The sequence below is a fragment of the Myotis myotis genome, unplaced genomic scaffold, assembly GCF_014108235.1.
Source record: "Myotis myotis isolate mMyoMyo1 unplaced genomic scaffold, mMyoMyo1.p scaffold_m19_p_7, whole genome shotgun sequence".
Classification (NCBI taxonomy): domain Eukaryota; kingdom Metazoa; phylum Chordata; class Mammalia; order Chiroptera; family Vespertilionidae; genus Myotis; species Myotis myotis.
The window spans coordinates 25,979,740-26,001,183 of record NW_023416379.1 but is presented as its reverse complement, the minus strand read 5'-3'; the positions used below and the strand labels follow the sequence as shown (position 1 = coordinate 26,001,183).

Below are 21,444 nucleotides of genomic sequence, written 5' to 3'. Positions count from 1 at the left end.
ACCACTGAGCCACGCTGGCTGGGCAAGGCTTTCAGGTTTTTGCCAAAGAAATGGCTTTCTACTTGCCTCGCATGAGAAATACAAAGAAAGAGGTACTTTTGATCTGAATATTTTTGGTTTAGGTTTTCAAAGAGAGGTATATGACCTTCTTTTCTCCTTGGTGTTGGGCAAAGGCAGTGTTAAAGAGGAAAGAGACCCAGAAATGCCCCCATGCTATTAATGAGGAGACGGGAACTGTACTGGAACCATGTCTGTGTGCCAGTTACACAAATCCAGTAGCAGGTGCATGTGCAGAGGGGGTGTGGACCAAGTCAGGAACCTTGGCCGCCTCTGGACTTCTCTTCTCCTCTGACCTCTCATCTTCATCAGGACTCATGGTTTTGTTTCCTAACCATTTCTCAACTCTGTCTTTATGCTGGACTGTTCTTACCCATTTAAGGTGTATGGGTACCTTTTCTGCTGACTAAAGAAATTCAGAAAAGAAAGAGGGAGAGAGCCTTTTATACTCTATTCCAAGGTTTCCTATTATATTGAAGTTGGACCTTTAAATTAAAAAAATATGTATCTTTAATTTTAACTCTTTCCTTCTTCCCTATTCTGACATACTCTGCTTAAGGCCTATATGTATAAGGTAGGTTAAATAAATATAATTTAGGAAGAAAACTGGTTTTCAAAAATCACTTTCTATCTCAGGTAAGTGATGGACTACATATACACGCCCCCCCCCCCCCCCCCCCCCGCAAAGAAGCCTCTCCCCTGTGCTGTGTATTATACAGTAGTCTTGGCTTTAGCACAGTGAACATTTCTGGTTTTGACTTTGTCAGGTGACCTCCAAAGGTTCAAGGCATGCAATGAAATGCTGAGTCCCATTAGGGTCATGTGCTGGGTGGGCTGTGTGGGGGAGCTGAGATTTAGCTCGTGTGTGAACCAGCAGGCACCCAGCCCCAGCCATCTGCACTTGAACGAGCTTTGTGGAACATTCTTTGTTCTAAGCACTGTACTCCTCTCAGAGTAAGACATTTTTATCTCTTTGTGAAAACAGCCCACAAGAAAAACACACACGCCCACCTGTGAATGCTGTTGATTTGTCTGTAAACGTGGGGGACTCAGGAACATTTGCTCCGTAGCCCTTCCCTTGTTAATGTCAGTGTGCCCGATTTACAGTACATGCACACTCCATTATTTGTCTATTGACCTCATCTTCCTAGAAGCAGAACAATGGTTTTCAGCTCTGGCAGCCCCTCCTTGGGAATCCTGTTGGATTCTGCAGGTCTGGCACGGGGCCCAACATCTGTAGAGTTGAGCGCTCCCTTGGTGATTCTGATGTACAGCCATGGTTAAAAACCACTGCCATGGACTAGCGCTTGCGGAGCCAAGAGTTCATGGAAAACACAGAGCCCCTCCCAGTCGTTCTGCAGGAACGGGTATAGAGACCGCTTTCCTCGGAGCTGGGGAGCGGTCTTGGTCTCGGGAGCCCCGGAACTGACAGCCCAGTTGGCAGTGAGAAGTTAAGTTCTCAGGGATACAGCTCCTTTTAGGCTCCTTCTCCCAATTCCCCTTGGACTTAATGGAGACTCCCACCTTATGTTGAAATCCATGTGAATGGAAGTCTAACTGTTCACTGCTGCTGAGAGCAAAAACGAAGGGTGCTTTTTGAAAAGCCTGTTCGCCACCCTGTTGCTTGGAAGCTGCTGGAATCAGCCTAGTGTGTTGTTTGTATTTATCCCCACCATCCAGATAATACATGTGATCAAATCAACTGAAATTTCCATCCTTGGAAATTTACAGCATCATTAGCATATCAAAGGCTGGGAAAGTCCTGTGGTTACCAAAACAAACAAAAAACCTTTTTTCAAAACTTTGAGTTAAACAGACTTATTTGCATAGGAAGAGACTTTTTACTCCCATACCTACAGTGTTTCCTAATACCATTTTGGGGAAGACTGGCCAAGTCACTTTTTGATTCAGTCATTTTCTTAGGGTTAATTTCTGAAAGCTGAACCTTCTTTTAAATTCCTCTTTGAAGTTGGACTGAATTAACAAATGGAAGGGTTGGCAGAGCAGTTTACTAATTCATAACTACATCCCCCTGCTTTCTTTGTGTTGCTAAGTACTATAATCTTTGACCTGAAAGGAAGAATACTGCTAACAAGTAAATATTTAAAAGGCCCCGTGAAGTATAATGTGCGTGAGTTTGTGCCTGGGGAGTCTGTCTGCTGGATGAAAGAAATGACTCACTTTTCATCTCCTAAATAGGCCGTTGTTTTACAGTAGGTTGAAAGGAAGTATTTTAAGTGCTAAGGGTTAGATTTCTTTTTATTTTTAGATTTTGCTAGCCATGGGCTTCCCTGATTGGAAGGTGGCGTGGTAAGTCGTAGTTCCTCAGTGTGTCTGTGCTCTGTGAGTGAGTTAGCAGTATTGTGAATGAATGAACTCTGTGCTACCAGAGGCGACTTGGAACAGTGTGAGGAAACGGAAACATGACTCATTGATGTACTTGACGAGTATCAAGGGGCCTCAATAACTTCAGAGCCAGCCCTGAAGGGTGGTAGAGCAGGCAGAGCCCTGATGGGGGCCAGACGACCAGGGCTCTAGGCCCGACGGTGCCACTGACCACCTTGGTGACAGTGGTCTCATCACCAAACTTCTGTGAATAAGCGGGAGGTGCGATTATTTGTGGCCAGGATAGCTTCCAGCTTGAAGATTAAATGAGTCTTAGAATTGTGATTTTCTGGCTAGTGTGGAAGTGGGTGTGTATGATTTAATGGCCTTCAGATGGGATTCATCGAGGATCCATGAAACAAACCTTTATTTTTAAAATTTGAAGTGAACTGCTATGACAGTTTGACCAGGGGAGTCCATAACAGACAAGGAGGGAAAGCAAACTGTGGCATGTTGTGGGGAACTGACTTCATGTGGCTGAGGCATTTGGGGTATGGGATAGTGCAAATGTGATACTGTGGGGAAAGGTTTATTATTGTCTACAGGCAAAGTGTTGCTCTATCTGGGTTTCTTTTTAAAAGCTATAAAATAGCTCCTAGGGACACTGTTTGATATGCTAAAGTTTTTAGAAAATATTTTGACCACCCTACTGAGATATATATCCACAGACATTTTCCCTTAAGAACATCAACCTGGCCCAGCTGGCTGGGCTCAGTGGTTGAACGTCAACCTATGAGCCAGGGGACCAAGGTTCAATTCCCGGTCAGGGCACATGCCCACCCAGGTTGCAGGCTTGATCCCCAGTGTGGGGCGTGCAGGGGGCAGCTGGTCGATGATTCTCTCTCATCATTTATGTTTCTATATCTCCTCCCTTCTTGTCTGAAATCAATAAAAACATATTTAAAAAAATAACAGTAACCTTCCAGTTTTTTTAGTTTTGCACAAAACAATTTTAGTTTTTGCACAACAGCTTTTAGTGTTTTATTGAATGAAAATAACCTTGTGTCCTACTATTTCCTCTCAGTGATCTTTCACGCAGACTGGATCGACAGGAACCATGAAATACACTGCTGTGCCTACCAGAAACTTCCTATGTGTTCTTTAAAGGTGATAATCTGGTTTATTTAGTGTAATGTTTTGGGGAGGAAGGAGCTAGCACAATTTGCTTGTGGGTCATGATTAGTCCACTTTAGTTTTATTATGCTATGGAAACACATTGTCTTGAAATAATTGTGAAAAACAACAACAAACAGAACAAAATAGCCTTGCCAGTGTGGCTCAGTGTTTGAGCATCCAATCTATTAACCAGGAGGTCACAGTTTGATTCCTGGTCAGGGCACATGCCCGGGTTGTGGGCTAGATCCTCAATGTAGGGCGAACAGGAGGCAGCTCTCCGCATCACTGATGTTTCTGTTTCTCTCTCCCTCTACCTTCCTTTCTAAAATCAATAAAAATGTATTTTAAAAAACCTCAAAATATTTTCAAATGGTAACTTTCAAAGTTAAATCATATTTGAAAGTTTCTATAATTTTATACATTTTTTTTCCTGCAGCTTAAGCCAGTGTAAGATTCACTACCAGTGTTTTTTTCTCCTTGAAAAATTGGTAGCAGTTGCCTCTTACCTATTCCTTTTTTAAATTATCTTTTGCAAATTCTCAAGTTCAAAAAGCCATGTTTTAACCATTTCCATATATTGAAGCCTCATTTAATGCTATGTGCTTGACTCATAACCCCAGTAGGTGGCAGTATTGCTATTCTTGTTTTGTGTGTTTTTTTTCCTTCTGTGGGAAACTGGTTCAGAGAGGTTTGACCAAGATCAGTTGTCAATAAATGTGTTGAAATCAAGATTGGAACCCAGCTCTGCCTGATTAAAATATTTGTGCTTTTCTCTCTCTGTGTTTTATTGGCATGTTGGGGTTTTTTGGTGGTGGTAGAGTGTGTGTGTGTGTGTGTGTGTGTGTGTGAGAGAGAGAGAGAGAGAGAGAGAGAGAGAGAGAGAGAGAGAAAGCAAGCCTTACTTCTTATGCTATCTATTAAGTAAAAATTTACTGAACACCCACAGAGTTGAAATTTTTCTTCCCAATCAATTGGTGGTTATCATTGGTGGACAGGAGAAGGGATTTGGGTGGTCAGACATCCCAAGTTACCTACAGCAGATTAAGGCTTGAATCCTATGCGACCAGCTTCCTGGTGCCATGCAGGTTCTCAGAACGGAGAGTATGGATATGGAAACAAACAGCCACTTTGGAGAGTCAGAAATGATGCTGTGGAGGAGGAGGCACTGAGATGACTCTAGAAAGGCTCATGGAAACACATATAGCTATGGAAGCACATTAATCGTCATGGTGGGGGGCTCTTCTGGGGGAGCCCGAATTGATGGCGAGAAGCCTGGGTTTGGTTAGAGGTGGTGGCTAGTGAGTAGAGTGACAAGGTCAGGGCTGTGGGGGGAGGGTGATGAGGCAGGAGGCGGACACACGAATGGAGCACAGAGAGGTCAAGCTGAGGCCTGGTGCTGCCAGAGCATTCCTCGGGGGAAAGGAGAAAGGTAGAGGGACATCTAGACTGTTGTCAGGAAAGGTTATCTTTGAGTTTGAATGTAAAGGTGAGAGTGAGGCTTAAAGGAACATCTAAAGGTTGGGAACAGCCAGGAAGACGTGAAAGGTGAGAATAGAAAAATGAGGGCCCTAGAAAATAGGGATGGGCAGTCAAACTTATGGGCAGGCTGTTTTCTCCATTCAGGAGGTGGGGAGGGCGGAGAAGAAGGGTTACAGTGAATGCCAAGTTGCAAGGGGCCAAGAGGAGTTAGTGCTGAGCCAGAATGTTTACTGAGGAGCAGCGAGACTGGCAGGAGGCATTTTGTTTGAAGTAGAGGGGCTCAGAGGAAAAGGAACACTGGATCTGGAAAAAGAGATTGAAAATGCAAAGCAGGGAACCAGTTCATTCATGCTGCAGACAGCGGTCAGGAGGCAGGAATGAACCAGGAGAGGCATGATGGGAGACACGGGTTTGAGGTGAAAAGGAGGGTCTGGTGCTGGCTGGGGTATGAAGGTCCCCAGGTGATCAGAAGTCTTGCTGGGCATTGCTGGAGCCCCCGGCCCATGTGGAGCAGCAAGAGGTGGATTAGTGCTGCCCGCTGCATGCTGCTTACCTGACCTAGTCTTGAGAAGCGACTCCTCACCTCTGGGCAGGTTCTGACAGTGCCCATCTCACCACGATGCGCACGTTAGGTTGTAGCACACGTGCCCTTCAGGTAGTTAGCTCACAGCCACTAGCCCCAGACTTGACAAGTCTCCCAGCTAATTGATTCCCTGTGCCTTGTTTCAGACATTCTATGGGTCTGGGGCGAGGCCCTGACATCTGTATTTTAATGAGCTCCCCCATGTCATTGGTCATGTCAGTGATGGGGCAAGTTTGGGAAACACTTATGTAGGCACCTTGGGTGTCCTTAAAGGCCAGATTCTGCCCTCTGTAATACTTGCTTTTCAGCTCCTCACCCTTGCAGGCCAGCACAGGTACAGAAGATACATCTGAATGTTACGCTGCAGGTTATTTCAGTGAGTGGCTACTTGACTGTTTTTTATTTTATAAGGTACCTTTCAGGGTCCTTCACTGGTTCTTAACCCACTCTGGGCCAGTGTTTGAATACACTCTTGCTGGGCTTTATGGAGGATAGATTGTTCTGTTCTGCCACCTGCTGGTCAACCACAGGCACGTGTGTGTTTTGAGACCGGCCTTCTTCAGACAGGGTTTCTCACAGGCAAGTTTCAGTGGTGCATAGGTGAGGCAAACTCTTATTTCTAATAGAGCCATCTGCTCTGCGCAAAACGCTTTACACTTAATATTGCAAATTGGACAGCGTTAATTTCCTCCTCTCTGGAGCTTTTTTCCAGCCCAGGTGTTAATAACAACAACACATTCTGAGAGATCCGTTTGCCGTGTTAATGTCACAGACTGCTCTCTCTGTGCCTTGTGTCTGTTTTGTGGGTAGAGGATGCTGGCGGTTCCAGGCTGTGGTGAGGGCAGGCGGGATTCAAACTCTGGAAAAGAGGTGTGATCTTGGGAAGCTGCTTTATCTCTCTCAGGAGCAGTTCAGTGTTGTGTCAGCACATCATCGTCATCATCATCATGTTACACTGTTGTGGGACCCTGACTCTGGGTTCTAACTTTGCCCATGACTTAAGCCTGACAACTAATTTCTAAAAATTCTGTAGAGTACCTGTCAGGCCACATAGCTACAGAGCTGGAGGCCCTCAGCTCCCAGGTTTCTGGAATTTAACCAATCAGCATGAAGCATAGGACTTGTTTTCCTACAGCCTAGAAAGCAGTGTCTGCTTGGGCCTTGGGGTGTGTGCCTCCTCCGACCCCACCTGGTCCCATTGACACTCAGGTGCAGAAAGCTTAGAGGAGGCTACTTTCATGCTTTGTATCTGATGCTCTTTTAAACATTTAAAAAAATTAGAATTAGAAAAATGACAGGCTTCTTTTTTCCCTTTTCCTCTTGAATATTATTGATTGAAACACAGAACTAGCATTTAACTTAGCTCTATCTATAATCCTATATAATAAAGAGGCAATATGCAAATTGACCGACACACCCTCACACAAGAGGGCTGCCCCCATGTGGCCACAAGATGGCCGGCAGGGTAGGGCAGTTGGGGGCAACCAGGCCAGCAGGGGAGGGCAGCTGGGGGTGAACGGGCCTGCAGGGGAGGGCAGTTGGGGGCAACTGGGCCGGCAGGGGAGGGCAGTTGGGGGCGATTGGGCCGGCAGGGGAGGGCAAGTTGGGGGCAATTGGGCCAGCAGGGGAGCAGTTAGGCGTTGATCAGGCTGTCAGGGGAGTGGTTAGGGGTGATCAGGCTGGCAGGCAGGAGCGGTTAGGGGCAATCAGGCAGGTGAGCGGTTGGGAGCCAGCAGTCCCGGATTGTGAGAGGGATCCCAGATTGGAGCGGGTGCAGGCTGGGCTGAGGGACACACACACACACACACACACACACACACACACACCCCGTGCATGAATTTTGTGCACTGGACCTCTAGTCAAAATATAAACACTCTCAAAGATTAGTGGTTCTTAATTGGGGGACGGGGTATACTTTCCATAGACTATGAAGCTTTTGAAAAATACAGGTGTCAACAAAAAACCCAAAACCCAATCTATGCATGACTTATCAAATACGGATCTTTTATAAAAGGTGATTCGGATGTTCACCCATGGTTGAGAATCAAGGCACTAATACAGTTTCCATTGGTCTAGCCCAGCCGTGGGCAAAGTACGGCCCACGGGCCGGATCTGGCCCGTTTGAAATGAATAAAACTAAAAAAAAAAAAAAAAAAAAGACCGTACCGTTTTATGTAATGATATTTACTTTGAATTTATATTAGTTCACACAAACACTCCATCCATGCTTTTGTTCCGGCCCTCCAGTCCAGTTGAAGAACCCATTGTGGCCCTCGAGTCAAAAAGTTTGCCCACCCCTGGTCTAGCCCATCATCCTGTGTTTCTTTGGGCAGCAACAGGCCATCAAACCTTGGGGACTTACAGTGTCCCAGGGACTGTGCTCAGCTCAGGACCCTGGATACTGACAAATGTTTACCCATCATCCCCTTTGTCCCTGTCCCTCTCTTCTATCTTTACAAGGCTGGTGGCAAAACATTTTTTTAGACTATTGGTTTCTTTAGTTATACTGTGGTTTGAGGCCATCCCTTAGATAGATAAATTAGATTTTGAACTTTCTTCAGATTCATCACAATCTCATTTTGTGGAAGGCATCTTTTCTGGCAGTGGTTGAACATATATATGCATGTTAATTCTTAAGTGACTTAGGTAATTTAAGTAGTGGCATTTGATCTGATGGTAAATGCAGGCTGTAGCCTGCTATAATTGCTGCATGCTGAATAAGCAGTACTGTACCATGTGATAAATGAAAGGTTATTTGACCCCATTAACATTTTTTCTTATTTTGAAATGTAACTTATTTTTAGCTAAGCATTTTCTTATCAGCTATAACCAATAATGTATGTTTTATGAAGCTATACATTGGTACTTTTCTTCTATATTAATTTTTTCCCTAGAAAAATTATCAGCAGAGTAAACATTAGAAAATGCCTGGACACGGTGTGTGTGTGTGTGTGTGTGTGTGTGTGTGTGTGTGTGTGTGTGTGTTTATGTATGGTTTGATGAAATTTGGAGTTTTCTATTTCTTTATTTTTTACTGTCATTTCTTATGAGGTAGCTACACCAGTGCTGTTTTTGTAATCATCCCTTTTAATTTGTCAGCATTTCACACTTTTCTTTGAATCATTCATTGCCTCACATCACTTTGGGAAATGTGCCTAACAACTGACCCAAGTGTAGTCACTTGAGGATTTTATCTTATAGGTGAGATTTGCCAGCGTAGTTCTCACCCTCACAGCTCTGGTGTTGAGTGCACTGTTTGCCTGAGAGGAATCTGACTCCCACTCCAGCTCACCATCCCCTTCCTGTAAATCCCAGGCATCATTTTAACCACCTGCTTCTGGCCTGACCCGGCATCTCCGGTGTCCACCAGCCACACCTCCTTCACGGCCTGTACGATCCAGGGCTGCCTCTTCCTGCTGCTGCTGATGAACATAACCTACTGATTATTGGCGTCAGCATTTTTTCAGTTAGTTTTTATTACAACCTGAAGAAAGTTCCTGGTGTCTGTGATGCAGGGGTTTGCGCAAAGGAATGAGAATTCAGGGCATTGCTCACCTGGGTGCCTTTGGAGGCAGCAGTCTTAGTTCTCCCTGTATCTCAGGGAGACCACTGAGCAGCTGGGCTGGGGTGGGAGGGAGATTAGAGGGGAAACTTCTGTAACTCATGCCTTCACTTTGCTTGCCAATCTCTGTCCACCCACTCCAGTCCGCCATCAGTGGAAAGGGCCTAGTGTTTATTTTGTAGAAGTCCTTCGTCCTTCTTTGAGGTTCTTCATGCTGACTTATCCTGCTTGGAGTAGTGTATTACAGAAACAGAAGTCCTCTGGATTGGACATCCATTGTGACCCTGGGGAGCAAATGTTTCAACCCAAAATGTCTGAATGTCCTAAGTGTGTTTTTAGGCCTTCGTTTTCTAAAACTTCTCCTTATCAAGATGAGTTTATTACTTGAAGACTGACAAATGTGATTGCCCAGGGAAAGGGAGGTAGTCACTATCTCATTGGATTCCCTTCCTACTTAGAGATTTTGATGACAGAGTTTTTGATGATGGTCACTTGGCCAGTTGGCAATGCACATGACTGTAAAAACTGTTGAGCTGAAGAGAAAAACACATAAAGATAAAGCTGTCTTTATGTTCTGTTATGTTTTCATGTGTTCCAGAAAGCTTAAATTTGTTAAGCTTTTAAAGAAAATACTCTTATGCAATGAATGAAATGTTCCACTCTCACATCAATGTTTCTCTTTCTCTCCCCTCTCTAAAAAGAATAAAATAATAATAATAAAAATATTTTAAAACATTTTAACTCCTCAAGGGCAGGGTCCTGTCTTTTGTGCTTTAGTATCAGCCTGCCTGGCTGATATCCTGGATCAATAAATATAAACTGATACCTTTATTGGGGCACTTTCCCACCTCTGGGAATGCCTGGGATGATTGCAGTAATTCTACCTACCTACCTACCTACCTACCTACCTACCTTCCTACCTACATCTGTCTCATTGTTTGAGGAGACATACCTGAATCTGGCTACTGGGTACTACCAATAAATGCATTTTAAGTACTTTATGCCCAATTCTGTTTACTCATATCTTTACATCTATGATTTGTCTTGGTCAATGGAATCACTGAAGGTATCAGCAGTTTTTAAAAATTTTTATTTGGTATCGGTTTAGGGTGTACAGTTTAGTGGTTAGACAATCATACACTTTATATAATGTTCCCCTTGGTAGTCCCAGCACCCCAGCTGGCACCACACATAGTTATCACAATATTATTGACTAGCCCCGGCCAGTGTGTGTATTCAGTTGGTTGGAGCGACCTCCTGTACACCAGAAAGTGGAGGGTTCAATTCCCGGTCAGGGCACATATCCAGGTTTCAGGTTTGATTCCTGATCAGGGCAGCTGATTGATGTTTCTCTCTCTCTCTCTCTCTCTCTCTCTCTCTCTCTCTCTCTCTCTCTCTCTCTTTCTCTCTCTCTCTCTCTCTCTCTCTCTCTCTCTCTCAAATCAATTTTTAAAAATCTTTAAAAAAAACCACCAATATTAGTAACTATATTTCCTATGCTTTACTTACTTCCCCATGACTACTTCGCAACTACCAATTTGTGTTTCGTCAGGTATCAGCAGTATTTAACATGCGTTTAGTATGGAATGATAGTGCAATAAAAGTTGGCTGAATTGATAAAATATCTGTTAAAAAATGACATATTCAGTGTGCTCTGTAGAGCCATAGTGAATATAGTTGTAAAGAGAGCTAAATAGAATAAACCCTTTGGAAGGTCACTTAAGATTGACTGGAAAATTTTTGTCTTAAACATGTACCAGGAAAAGCTAACATAAGACATTTTTTCCATTGCCACAGAAAAACTAAATTCACACAGGGGAGTTAAATACCCAGACTGTCTGTGCGGATTACCAGGGAGAATGTGGCCGCTTTTCTGATTTTTGTTTATTAATTGTTCTAGATTCTGAGCAGGATCATTGGATTCTGGAGTTTTGGTAGATGGAAGCAGTGTAGATGGTTTAACAAATTTTAAAAATTATACAGCTTAGCAGTTAACAACCCTCTTCCTTCTCAAAGTAAAGCAGTATAACTGAATAATGGAATTTATTATTAACTCTTTAATTTGGCCTACATATACACTTTTTCATTTTACAAATTTTACTTTTACCTTTTGGAATTTAGCAATAAAGAACGGATCACCATAAAAGTCTCAGTGTCTCCTTTTCCAGAAACATGTTAAGATCAAAAGAAGGAGGTAAGTCTTTCAACCAACAATTGTTCAATGTTGTGTGTAAGGGACTGTAAGGGACTTGAAGGTGGGAAGGTGAGATCCCTGTCCTCGGGAGCGTGCTAACTCGAAGGTGGCCTGTGGCCTGGCAGCGCCCGGGCCCTTTAGGACTTCGGAATTTCAGGCCCTGCCACTGACCTGAGTCAGACTCTACGTTTTATAAGATCTATGATTTATGTGCATAACAAAGTTTGCAAAGGACTGGTTGAGTAAAGAAGAAAAAAAAATAATTATAAGGTTCACTGGAGAGGCCATGGGAGAGGTACCAAGTACAAAGGAGATCATGATTAAAATATTTTTTTAATTTGGCATTTTATTTCAGTTTGAGAGTGAGTTCGTTTTGGTCTTCTTATATCAGGTTTAGGGGACTTCCTCAACTGAACCCTTTGGATGGGGACATTTTCATTGAGGTTGGGACAGTTTGGATGTTTGGTTATTGATGCTCAGTACGCCTCTGCCGTCCAAGGCATCTGTCGGTGATGGCTCTGTCCCGGGTGACTTCAGCCCCCTGCAGAGCGCCCGCCCCAGGGGATGGAGAGCAGGAGTGCCCGCCATATTGCTCCCGTATCAAGTGATCCCATGGGAACCATGGGGCTAAGGCTCAGAGTGCCAGATCTGTGCAGGGTCCTTGTCAGGCTTGAGGCCACTGAAAGGTGGAACTTAAGCTGTGATCCTCCATAAGTACAAATTTAATCTTCCCATTTAGGGAACCAACCCTATTAATTCCATGGAAAGGGGCATCTTCTGATTCTTAAAGCTAGAGCTTAGTGAAAAGGCAGTGTTTTCTTTTTAATATTGAAACAGTGGTAGGTGAGGAGACCCTGAAAATAGGCCCTTCTCTGAACAGGCAAGAGGCTGTGCTTTGTCTTCCGTGACTTCTTTCTCCAGTTCATCGGCTCTTTAGTTCCGTAGGGGCTAGGAGGTGGGTGGGGAAGGAGGATTTAGTGTACTGTAGGAGATGGTTTGCTTGGCCCTGAGGTTAATATTTTCTTTTTCTCTTTTTTAGTTACAAATAATGCGTACAAATTACCCCAGAGAAAGATTTCCATTTAAGTCTGCTCTTAAATTATGCATAAGAGATGACAGTTGGACAACCTACTGTACCCTGTCCTAGTAGCTAAAGGTCCCAGTGGGTCGTCTGGGTGATTCATGTGGTAATCTGATAGGGTGCACACTTCACTGCCCCTGCCCGGTCTGGCTGCCTGAGAACAGGACACAATTTAGAGTAGCACTCCTCACTCCTCTATATGTTTTTTCCCCCAGTTTTGTCTCTGTTCATAAGTGTTCTGTCTGTGGGCCCTACCTCCAGCCACACCAGCCAACCCCACCAATTCTTATCTGTGTTAGCCCTGTTCTCTGTTGGCTTCTGACTTCAGGGTTTTGTTTCTCCTCTTCCTCCTTCCAGATTTGAAGGGGAGGGTCAGGGCAGAAAAGGCACACAAGGAAATTAAAAGTCACAGTGTTCATTTGTGGCCTGTGAGGCCAAAAAGCTGATGGCACTTGAAATTAGTTCCCACTCCTGGCTGGCATTTTACACAGATGGCAGGTGGACCAGTTCCATGCCTGAGTGGGCTGAGGGGTTTGTCTAATCCTGTCCCTGTCATGTTTAACAATTTTTATTAAATAAAAAACTTCCATTTGAGCTAAACGCCTTTTTTTAAGGATGGGTATATATTAAAACATTAAATATTGTATCTTTTGGCGAGGACCTTCCAAATGTATTCAGTCTGTCCCTGTGACTCTTGGTAGCATCATAAATAAATTTTTCCAAATTAATGGGCATTTGACTCATTAATTCCCAAAGAAGGTGACTCTCTAACTTCCCTTAGTAATATATTCTGGTGCCTCCCGTTCTTATAGTTAACTTTCTTTAGTGTGTTACTGAAATCATTCCTGAAATAATATAGGGCCATTTCTTATCCTTTTGTTAGTCATCAGTGGTAAGCTTCTCACCACCCTCAAGGGCTAAGAACTTAATCATACACCTGGTGTAGACCCCCCAGCCACTTCACCCCTTGGGCTTCCATCCCGTAAGTGCAAGGACAAGGGTGCTGGCCAGGAGGCAGCTGCGACAAGGCCCTGCTGCGAAAGGCATGTATTTCATTCTGTGAGCCCTCCTCCACTCCCACTGCTTGTGCAGTGTAAGTAGGATGATCTGACTTCCCATGCCTGCAGCTCCGAGGTGGCACGTGGTCGGAAGGGAGTGGTTATTGGCACAGACGATGACAACAGAAGTGTCTGTTTGACAGCCTGACAGTGCGTGGGGAGGTGGGAACGCACTGCACAGTGAGGGATGGGGTAAAAACCTGTTCAGCACGCCTGTTTCAAAGGTCTAGGAAGCGTGTTCTCTAGTGTAGATTTTCATGGGGAAAATGGTTAAATTAAGATCTTTCATCGCATTGAAGAATACAGCTGAAGCTATTTGAAAAAGACAGATTACATTGTAAAAATCAGGATTTCCCACTGCAGGGTGATTGGGAACACGGGCAGTAATGTACAGGAAGTGCGCAGCACAAGTAGCCACGACCCTGTGCTGGGAGGGGTGGATGTGCAGGGCCATTGGATTGATAGTCCAGGTAATTAAAATGTGTGGTTCATCTTAGTTGCCAAATAATTATAGTTTGAATGAATGTAATAGCTTTTCACGCGGCCCACTTACTGGTACGGTTTTCTAAGCTAATTGCAATATATATCTAACATGGATAGTTAGAATCTCAGTGTTTCCTCCAAAGCTGATTTAAACCATTATGTTCTATCCTGTCACATAGGAACTCGGATCCCGTTGTAACAGTAGTTAGTTTATCTGACCTTCTTTTACCTTAAACAAAGATATTAATAATCATGGCCTGACAGAACAGAAACATGGATGAGCTCGTTACTGTGCAAATGTACCCATAGGTCTCGTGAGTAATAGGAAACCTGTTAAGGTTGTTGGGAAGTCAGCCTAAGTGTGTACTTACTTTGAAGGAGAGTCAGGAGTCTAGTCCCTGAACTGACAGGTGTCCTTCTTGGTTGCTTGGCAGTACCTGTTCCCCTAGCCCCTTCCCTCAGTTCCTTCCCAGATGTGTGTAGGAATAGGTGGTACTGGAGGAAAGCACACCAGGTACTAATGACATCCATTCATCTATGGCAGTTCTCAACTGTGGGTCACGACCATCGGAAAACACATATAGCATATCAGATATTTACATTACGATTCATAACAGTAGCAAAATTACAGTTATGAAGTAGCAACGAAAATAATTTTATGGTTGGGGGTCACCACAACATGAGGAACTGTATTAAAGGGTCGCGGCCTTAGGAAGGTTGAGAACCACTGAATGCCATTGTGTGTGCTTGTGGGCGCACTCCGAGGAGCCTGACCTGGGCAAAACATTCCACAGCACTCACCGTATGTAAAGAGCAGCACAAGGTTTATTTCAGAGCTTAGGTATTTCTCTATTAAAAATGGAGACATCAAGGAGGAGACAGTTGAGTTTCTTGTTTGGGGTCCATGGATCCTTACGGAATGGGTGTCATGAATCTCTGAAATGGTAAGCAGCGTTTGAGATGTTTACGTATTTTCTAGCATGATGGTTCTTTTTTTTTTCCTTTTTATATTTTGATTCTCAAAAGTTCCATGTCAGTTCTTGACACAGAAAGAACACTGGGTGTTTGAACTTCGATGTTAGCCACTGGTGCTGTGCATCATTTATACCATTTTGCCATTGTACTAGTGACCAAAGTCGAGATATCATTCCAGTTTACTAGTGGAAGCACATCCAGAGTGCTTGGTGATGCAGCTAGCGTCCCTGGTAAGTGGTGAAGCTTTCAGCCCGGTGGTGTCTGACATGACCTGGTTCCGTTACTGACTCCTCTCTGTGACATTGGGTTGTCACTTACCTTTCCGGGCCTGAATTTCCCCACCTGTAAATGGAGGGGTTAAACAGCATGATCTCTTAAGGACCCTTTTAACTTCTAAATTGAGGCCCTATCTGCATCACCTGAACTGCTGTGGCTTCACCCTTCAGTCCAGTGCCTGTCCTCTGTCGAGGTTCCCGTGGTGGTGTGAGCTCCATCCCAGGAACACTCCGTGTTTTCCTACCAATGTTCCAACCCTGGTAAGCTGGTAGAGAGCACTTTTTTTAAAACCTCAATTAATTGTAGATAAATGACTTTTATATATAAAAGACTTTTAATACATAAAATATATTTAATATAAATTAAAAATCCTGCTTTTAATCACAGTTTCTTTTCTATTGCAGTTTGTTAGTTTTAAGATATGTGCTCAATTCTGAGTAAAGGAAAGTGAGATGGACCCAGTTCTCAACCTGCTGCTCATTAGCCTTACTCTGAATAGCATTTTGGAGAGGGGATGCCAATTTATGATGGAAAGTTGCAGGGACTCTTACCACTCCTGGGAATTGTGGAATTATGTTGGCCTTGATGAAATGCTTTCCAGCCTGTGGCTGTAGGTATTTTGCATGTCACATTAAAGTTTTACATAGGGGTCTGGGGACTGGAGCTTGCAGGTAATTGCTGCTAGCATGGCTCTCAGGTGATGGTTCTCCCCGGGAAGAAGGTCATTCAGAGCTAGTGAGGAATGGCCCTGGGGGTGTGGGCTGCCAGGGGGCAAGCAGAAGAGGGTCCTCAGCCCCACACTGGCTGCCCCGGGAAGAGAGGAGAGACCATGACAGGTGCAAGAATGGCTGCACTTCACCTTGCTGACAGCCGGGAGTGAAGTGATAGCTGCGTCAGGTTTATTCTCTTTGGAAGCACGTTTCCTTAGATAATGACATTCCTACATCCACCTAGGAAGGCTGGATGTGTATATCACTATATACTCTTTTAAAACCCCTTCTCAAAACCCCACCCTGAGAAGCGTGGTCTGATAATAAGCACGTTGTTGTGTTTTTATCCCCGAAGTCTGTTTTCTGCACAGACTTGCATTTCCTAGCTTTGCTGGAGTTGAGAAGTTTGAGCTGCCTCTGAAGTACTGGCTGTGGGGAGGCGGGGTTTCCCGGCTCCAATGAGGTGCCTTCAGTGTGGGGAAAGCCTATCGCCTTTCACAGGAGCGCCTACTCTGTAATCCAAGCACCAGCCACGCAGCCCGTTTTATTGTTTGTGGAGTCCTGTGGATCCTGAGCGGCTCCTGGCTGGGAAAGAGGGCGAGTGGGCGGCTCAGGACTCTGCACGCTGGGCTGCGACAAGTGAGCAGAACTCGACTTCTCCCAAGTCACCTGCGCGGGTGAACTCTAAGCCGGGCGCCTGGGTTGACGCTGAATCTCTTTCTCCAGCCGAGGAGTTCACAGGCGGCTGGCTTTCTGCCCTTGCGAGGAAAGATGCCTGGGAGGGGAGTAGGATTACAGGCTGGGATGCTAGGTGCACAGCAGAGAGTCGGAGTGCTTTGGTTCTGTTCTCCCCAAAGTCCTGACAAGTGTTCCTGAAATGAACACCCTGCTTGATTTTTAAATTTTTTTACTTTTAATTAATTTTAATTTTATTGTGGTGTGTGGCTATCACTGATCTAGGAACCAAGTAGCACAATGTGGCTGGAGTAAAAAAAAAAAAAAAATTGTTTTTTTAACCCTTCATTTTCCTTTTCTTTGTCATTGAGTGACAGAGACACAATCTTTTTGCATAAAGCCGTCCGTGCCTGACTCTCACCGTTGTCTGAGTAAGTGGGAAGGAGCAGACTTATGGAAAGGACCCGGACCAATTTTTAAAAAAGAAGCTTTTTGTCTGCTGGGCTGTCCTTTGTCTAGAGTGGATTTTGATGTGAAAGAAGATGAAAAAGGAAGGCTCTTCAGGTTCCTTCAGACTCAAGTCAAACCCAGGCTCCCTCTCACGTGCTGTGAGTTGGATAAATTTCTCCTCCCTGTCCAGGCAGACAAAGAGGCTGTTTCGCAGTGACGGGGAGCTCTCCGTGTGTGGGCAGCAGGTGGAGGCGGATGATAACTGGATATACAGAGCCCAGCCCAGGAAAGGTGACTTGATTCTTTGTTAATTTAAACATTTTTTGAAGTGTGCCATGTAGAATTCTTTGTTTCTAGCACTGATGTCCCTTCACGATCTTTGGCCTCATTAGGCGTTTTGGGTGGTTTTTGTATTGGAATTCAGTGTCATTCAATTGTTTACATGTCTAAAATAGACGGGCTCCTCCAGCTAGATTCAGCCTGAGATTGTGCCCCTCGGAGAATGATAAAATAGCCGTTATCAGTCCTCAGCACTCCCCCGCGGGCGCCCCCCCTCCCCCCCATCAGATCTGCACGCTCATGTGACGTGGTGAAAAGTTCAATGGTAAACCACCATCGTAGGAGGAATCTTCTGCTCTTATAACACTTCGAGGTCAGGATGTGGAGCTCTTTTCTGAAACAGTGCCCCGAGGAAACGTTGGGAATCATGGATAGCCCCCTAGCATCTTCTTAAAGAAGACTGATGAATCATAGGAACACTTGAATTGAACAGGTGTTGGGTGACATCAAGGAAATTAACTCACAGAGGGCTTAGCCAAAAGGAGTTTTTGGATTTCTTTCAAGTTCCTTTTCAGACCAGTGTTGATCTCTGTTTTCAGGTTTAGCATGTTTTGCCTCCCTTAAGGTAAGGGGGAAATACCAGTCCCGGGGGGAGTAGGGGGGAAGAGAAGGAAACATTTCAGTATTTCTTCACACACCCCTATTTTATATTTAGAATTTGAGTTCTTCCTCTTAGCATGCTTGCTGTAGACTGGATTGTTAGGCTCCAAAATGGTTTCTCGATTCGGAGCAGTGGCAAAGCCCAGTCGGGGAGCACTATTTAAGTTATTACAAAGGAACCTGACATTCCTTGGGATTGTGTTTTCTCTGTTGATCACATTTTTCCCGTGCCAAAAGAAACTCTCTAGACTCTTCCAGGGACCTGCTCTGGGTCCCTTCTTTGGGGAAACAAAACTGCTGAAATGTGAGAGAATAAACTAAGCTATGTATGTACAGTAATTATATTCCATGGACTGAGAATCAAACACAGCCCTTCTTCCTGGATCATGTGTGTTAAGCATTTGTTCTTGTCTGTTCAGCTATGGCACAAGGGGGGCGAGTTAATGCTCTTTGAAGATGTCAGATGTTTACTGGGTCAAGGAGCTGGTGGACAGTGGTCCGCTGATATTGAGCTTAAAAATGCAGGTTTTCATTTCCGACGCTGTGTAACTGCCAGGCGTAGACCAGGCATTTGCGCCTGATGTCGGGAGTTGTGTAGTTTAGTAAGTCCGTGAACTTTACTTTTCTAAATCAGGCATAAGCTGTGGTTTCAGTAAATGGATGGGTTGTAATGTTTGAACAAACATGTTAGAAGGGTGGATACAGTGGTGCTGTGGTTGTGGGAGGGTGTAGTTTTGATTCTTTTGGCCTTTGCCAAACATTTAGTGTTTTTTATATATTTATATATTACTTGTTTTGTTTTAAGTCAACTGCTGTCAGAGTTTTGTTAAAGATTGTATACATGTGAGCATGTGGATTTGGAATTTCTATCATAGATGCTTTATCTAAGTTAACATTAATGGGAAAGAGACTGAGAATTTGCATGTGTTCATTTTAGTTGGGAAACGAAGCAGATATTGTACAGTTGACTTGTGAAAAATAAAGAAGTCATTGTAAAGAACAGGGGTGACTTGTAAAGGGAAGGGAAGACTTGTTTATGCAATAATACAAAAGATTGTGCTCTTTATCCCTCAACGTAATAGGGCACACAGTAGCCTCATGAAGATAAATGGAAGCATAGTGCAGCATATGAGTTTATGTGGTCTTAGGAATAATTAGGCATGGATAATATTATCATTTTTGACATATGGAGTTGGAGGAAATCCTTAAAAATCTAGAGATAAAAATTAATGGCGTTATATTCTATTTTCACATTTGTCTTATAAAGGCAAGTTGACTCCCAACTTTGACATGTGGTCTCAAAGGCATGTTATAACAGTTGGTCTTTATTCTATGTAATTCTTTCCTTTGGAGAAACACAGAAATGACATTTGTTTATGCTTGCAGATCAAAAGAGTTAAAATAAAAAATTATGCAAGGTTGGAGTTTTGTCTTAGGAGCATCAAATAAGCTAAAACTCTAGCAAGGAATGGCAGTCAGTGCTAAGAATGCCCAATGGCCATATTAGCATTTGGTTGCAAATAAATATGCACTAAACACCTATTGATCTGATGGGAATTGTGCAGCACCCTTTTTTCTTACACATCTATCTGCCCAGACCACATGCATCTGAATCCACTTTCCTTTCAGCCTGCTCCCTAACCCCTGTATCTTATGTGAACATTTTTTTATTTTTATTTACACAGGTTTCTATGAGCTGGGACAAAAAGCAACAACAGGGCAGTCTCAATGAACTAGATAAAATATTAAGTGGCACTCACTGTTTTTGTCTTTCCACATAGAGCACCAACAAGCAGTGACAGCGAGAGGACAGTGTAGCTTAACAAGTCAACCTCAGTTCAGCAGTTGGTCTCCCCTGTGTTGTGTCCCCCACCTCCCCTCTCTCACCCCCGCAGCCATGGGATCTTTCTCCCTCCCACCCTCCCATCCAGCAGCTGCTGCAAGGCTGGAGTGTTTGCCTGCTCCCTGCCCACTGTGTCCAGGTCACATTGCTTTGCTCATAATTGTTTTGCACTTTAGCCCATTGAATCCCTACTGTCAGTGTGGGTAGTATGTTGTGTAAGATGCACAATCATTTTATAAAACAGTTCTTTCAAGTTTTGTTACAACCAAAGAAGCTCTTTTTATAGTGACTCTCCATGCTGGATTGCTCATCAGAAACATCACAATAAAGTGTTTAAGTTGTTACCCTTATGGATCTCTACCAGTACACAAACATAGCTTTGTAGTTTAATGTTGTCACTTGTACTCAAGAAGCTAAAGATAAAATTACAGTTCTAGAGACTTTTGGGGGAAACTTTTCATAAGATTAGCATGCTACTAAGAGGCATCTTTCTGAATACACTACTTTTGCTGAGCCTCAAAAGTAACTAGAAGATAATACTGATGTAGCCAGGCAATCACAAGTAAAAAAAATATTGGCAAATAATGTCAAGGTGGCACCCCAAATTTGAGAGCAAAACTAGATAAATAAGTAACCTTTATCTTGAGGGTCACTGTGTGTATGTTGGAAAAATAGCTAAATGGAGTTTATCTCAGTGTCTTCATAAAAGAGATAAGAAGGCTATTATCTTGCAGTGAATATATTTTGTTTTCCTGCATTCTTTCTACTGATGTTGACATTCTTTGAAAGACAGTGAGTGCCACTTAATATTTTATCTGGTTCATTGAGACATTCTATGAAAGACACAAACAGTGAGCACCACTTAATATTTTATCTGGTTCATTGAAACTGCCCTGCTTTCTTTTGTTCCAGCTCCTGGCAAGTTTCAAAACGCTCTTGCATTAACATTTGTGCTCAGGAAGGTAAAAATGAATTGAGTAACAGCAATGATCAGTTCTTACATTCATAGTGTGACATGGCCAATATAGTGATGTTTTGACTGAGACATTAAAATCAAGGGTGTGAGTCTGTATCCTCTTGAGTATTAAATTTACTGCATCGTGAGCTAGTTTGTTAGAAGCCTGTGTAATAAAAAAGTGGAAGTCAGTTGTAGATGAGAGAGCATGTAGCTCTTCGTGTGGAATTCTTGTATTATTCATTGAAGGCATTTTTCCTGAGAACTGTGTGTGGGACACAGAGATATAGCTCTGAAGTCATGGAGTTAATACTTCAATGGAGAAGCAGATAAGACATTTAAGGGGGAACTCAAGAGAAAATGCAGGGTGTTTATGAGCAAGGATAAAAATGAATGGCTTAAATGAGAAGGTCTAGATAAAGAGACAATATCTGAAGCATTTTCATGTTTTGCATGATCTTCTGGCTGTTGGTGTTGATTTAAACAATGTTTAATGAGCGCCTGCTTTGTTATGAACATTGTGGGAGGTTTTCAAGGGAAACTGGTGACTAACAGTATTTATTCTGTGCTTCCCCTGTCTCACTCACTTCCCCTTCTCTTGTCAAATAAAACCAAAAAGAGGT

The 21,444-nt window shown here is 43.5% G+C and overlaps 1 protein-coding gene across 4 annotated transcripts in view; it reads left to right on the top strand.

Moving 5' to 3' along the window:
- Window positions 1-21,444, top strand: part of NHSL1 (NHS like 1) — a 215,462-nt gene that overhangs the window by 71,179 nt on the left and 122,839 nt on the right. Inside the window, exon 1 of one of the 4 annotated variants that reach the window (XM_036316582.1) lies at window positions 16,516-17,375. The exons of 2 other annotated variants lie outside the window; for them this stretch is intronic. In XM_036316582.1, coding sequence (XP_036172475.1) covers window positions 17,177-17,375 — 199 coding nt within the window. In that variant the 5' untranslated portion in view covers window positions 16,516-17,176. Of the gene's footprint in view, window positions 1-16,515; window positions 17,376-21,444 lie in introns of those variants that run through there. One more of the 4 variants, XM_036316585.1, reaches the window with a different exon arrangement.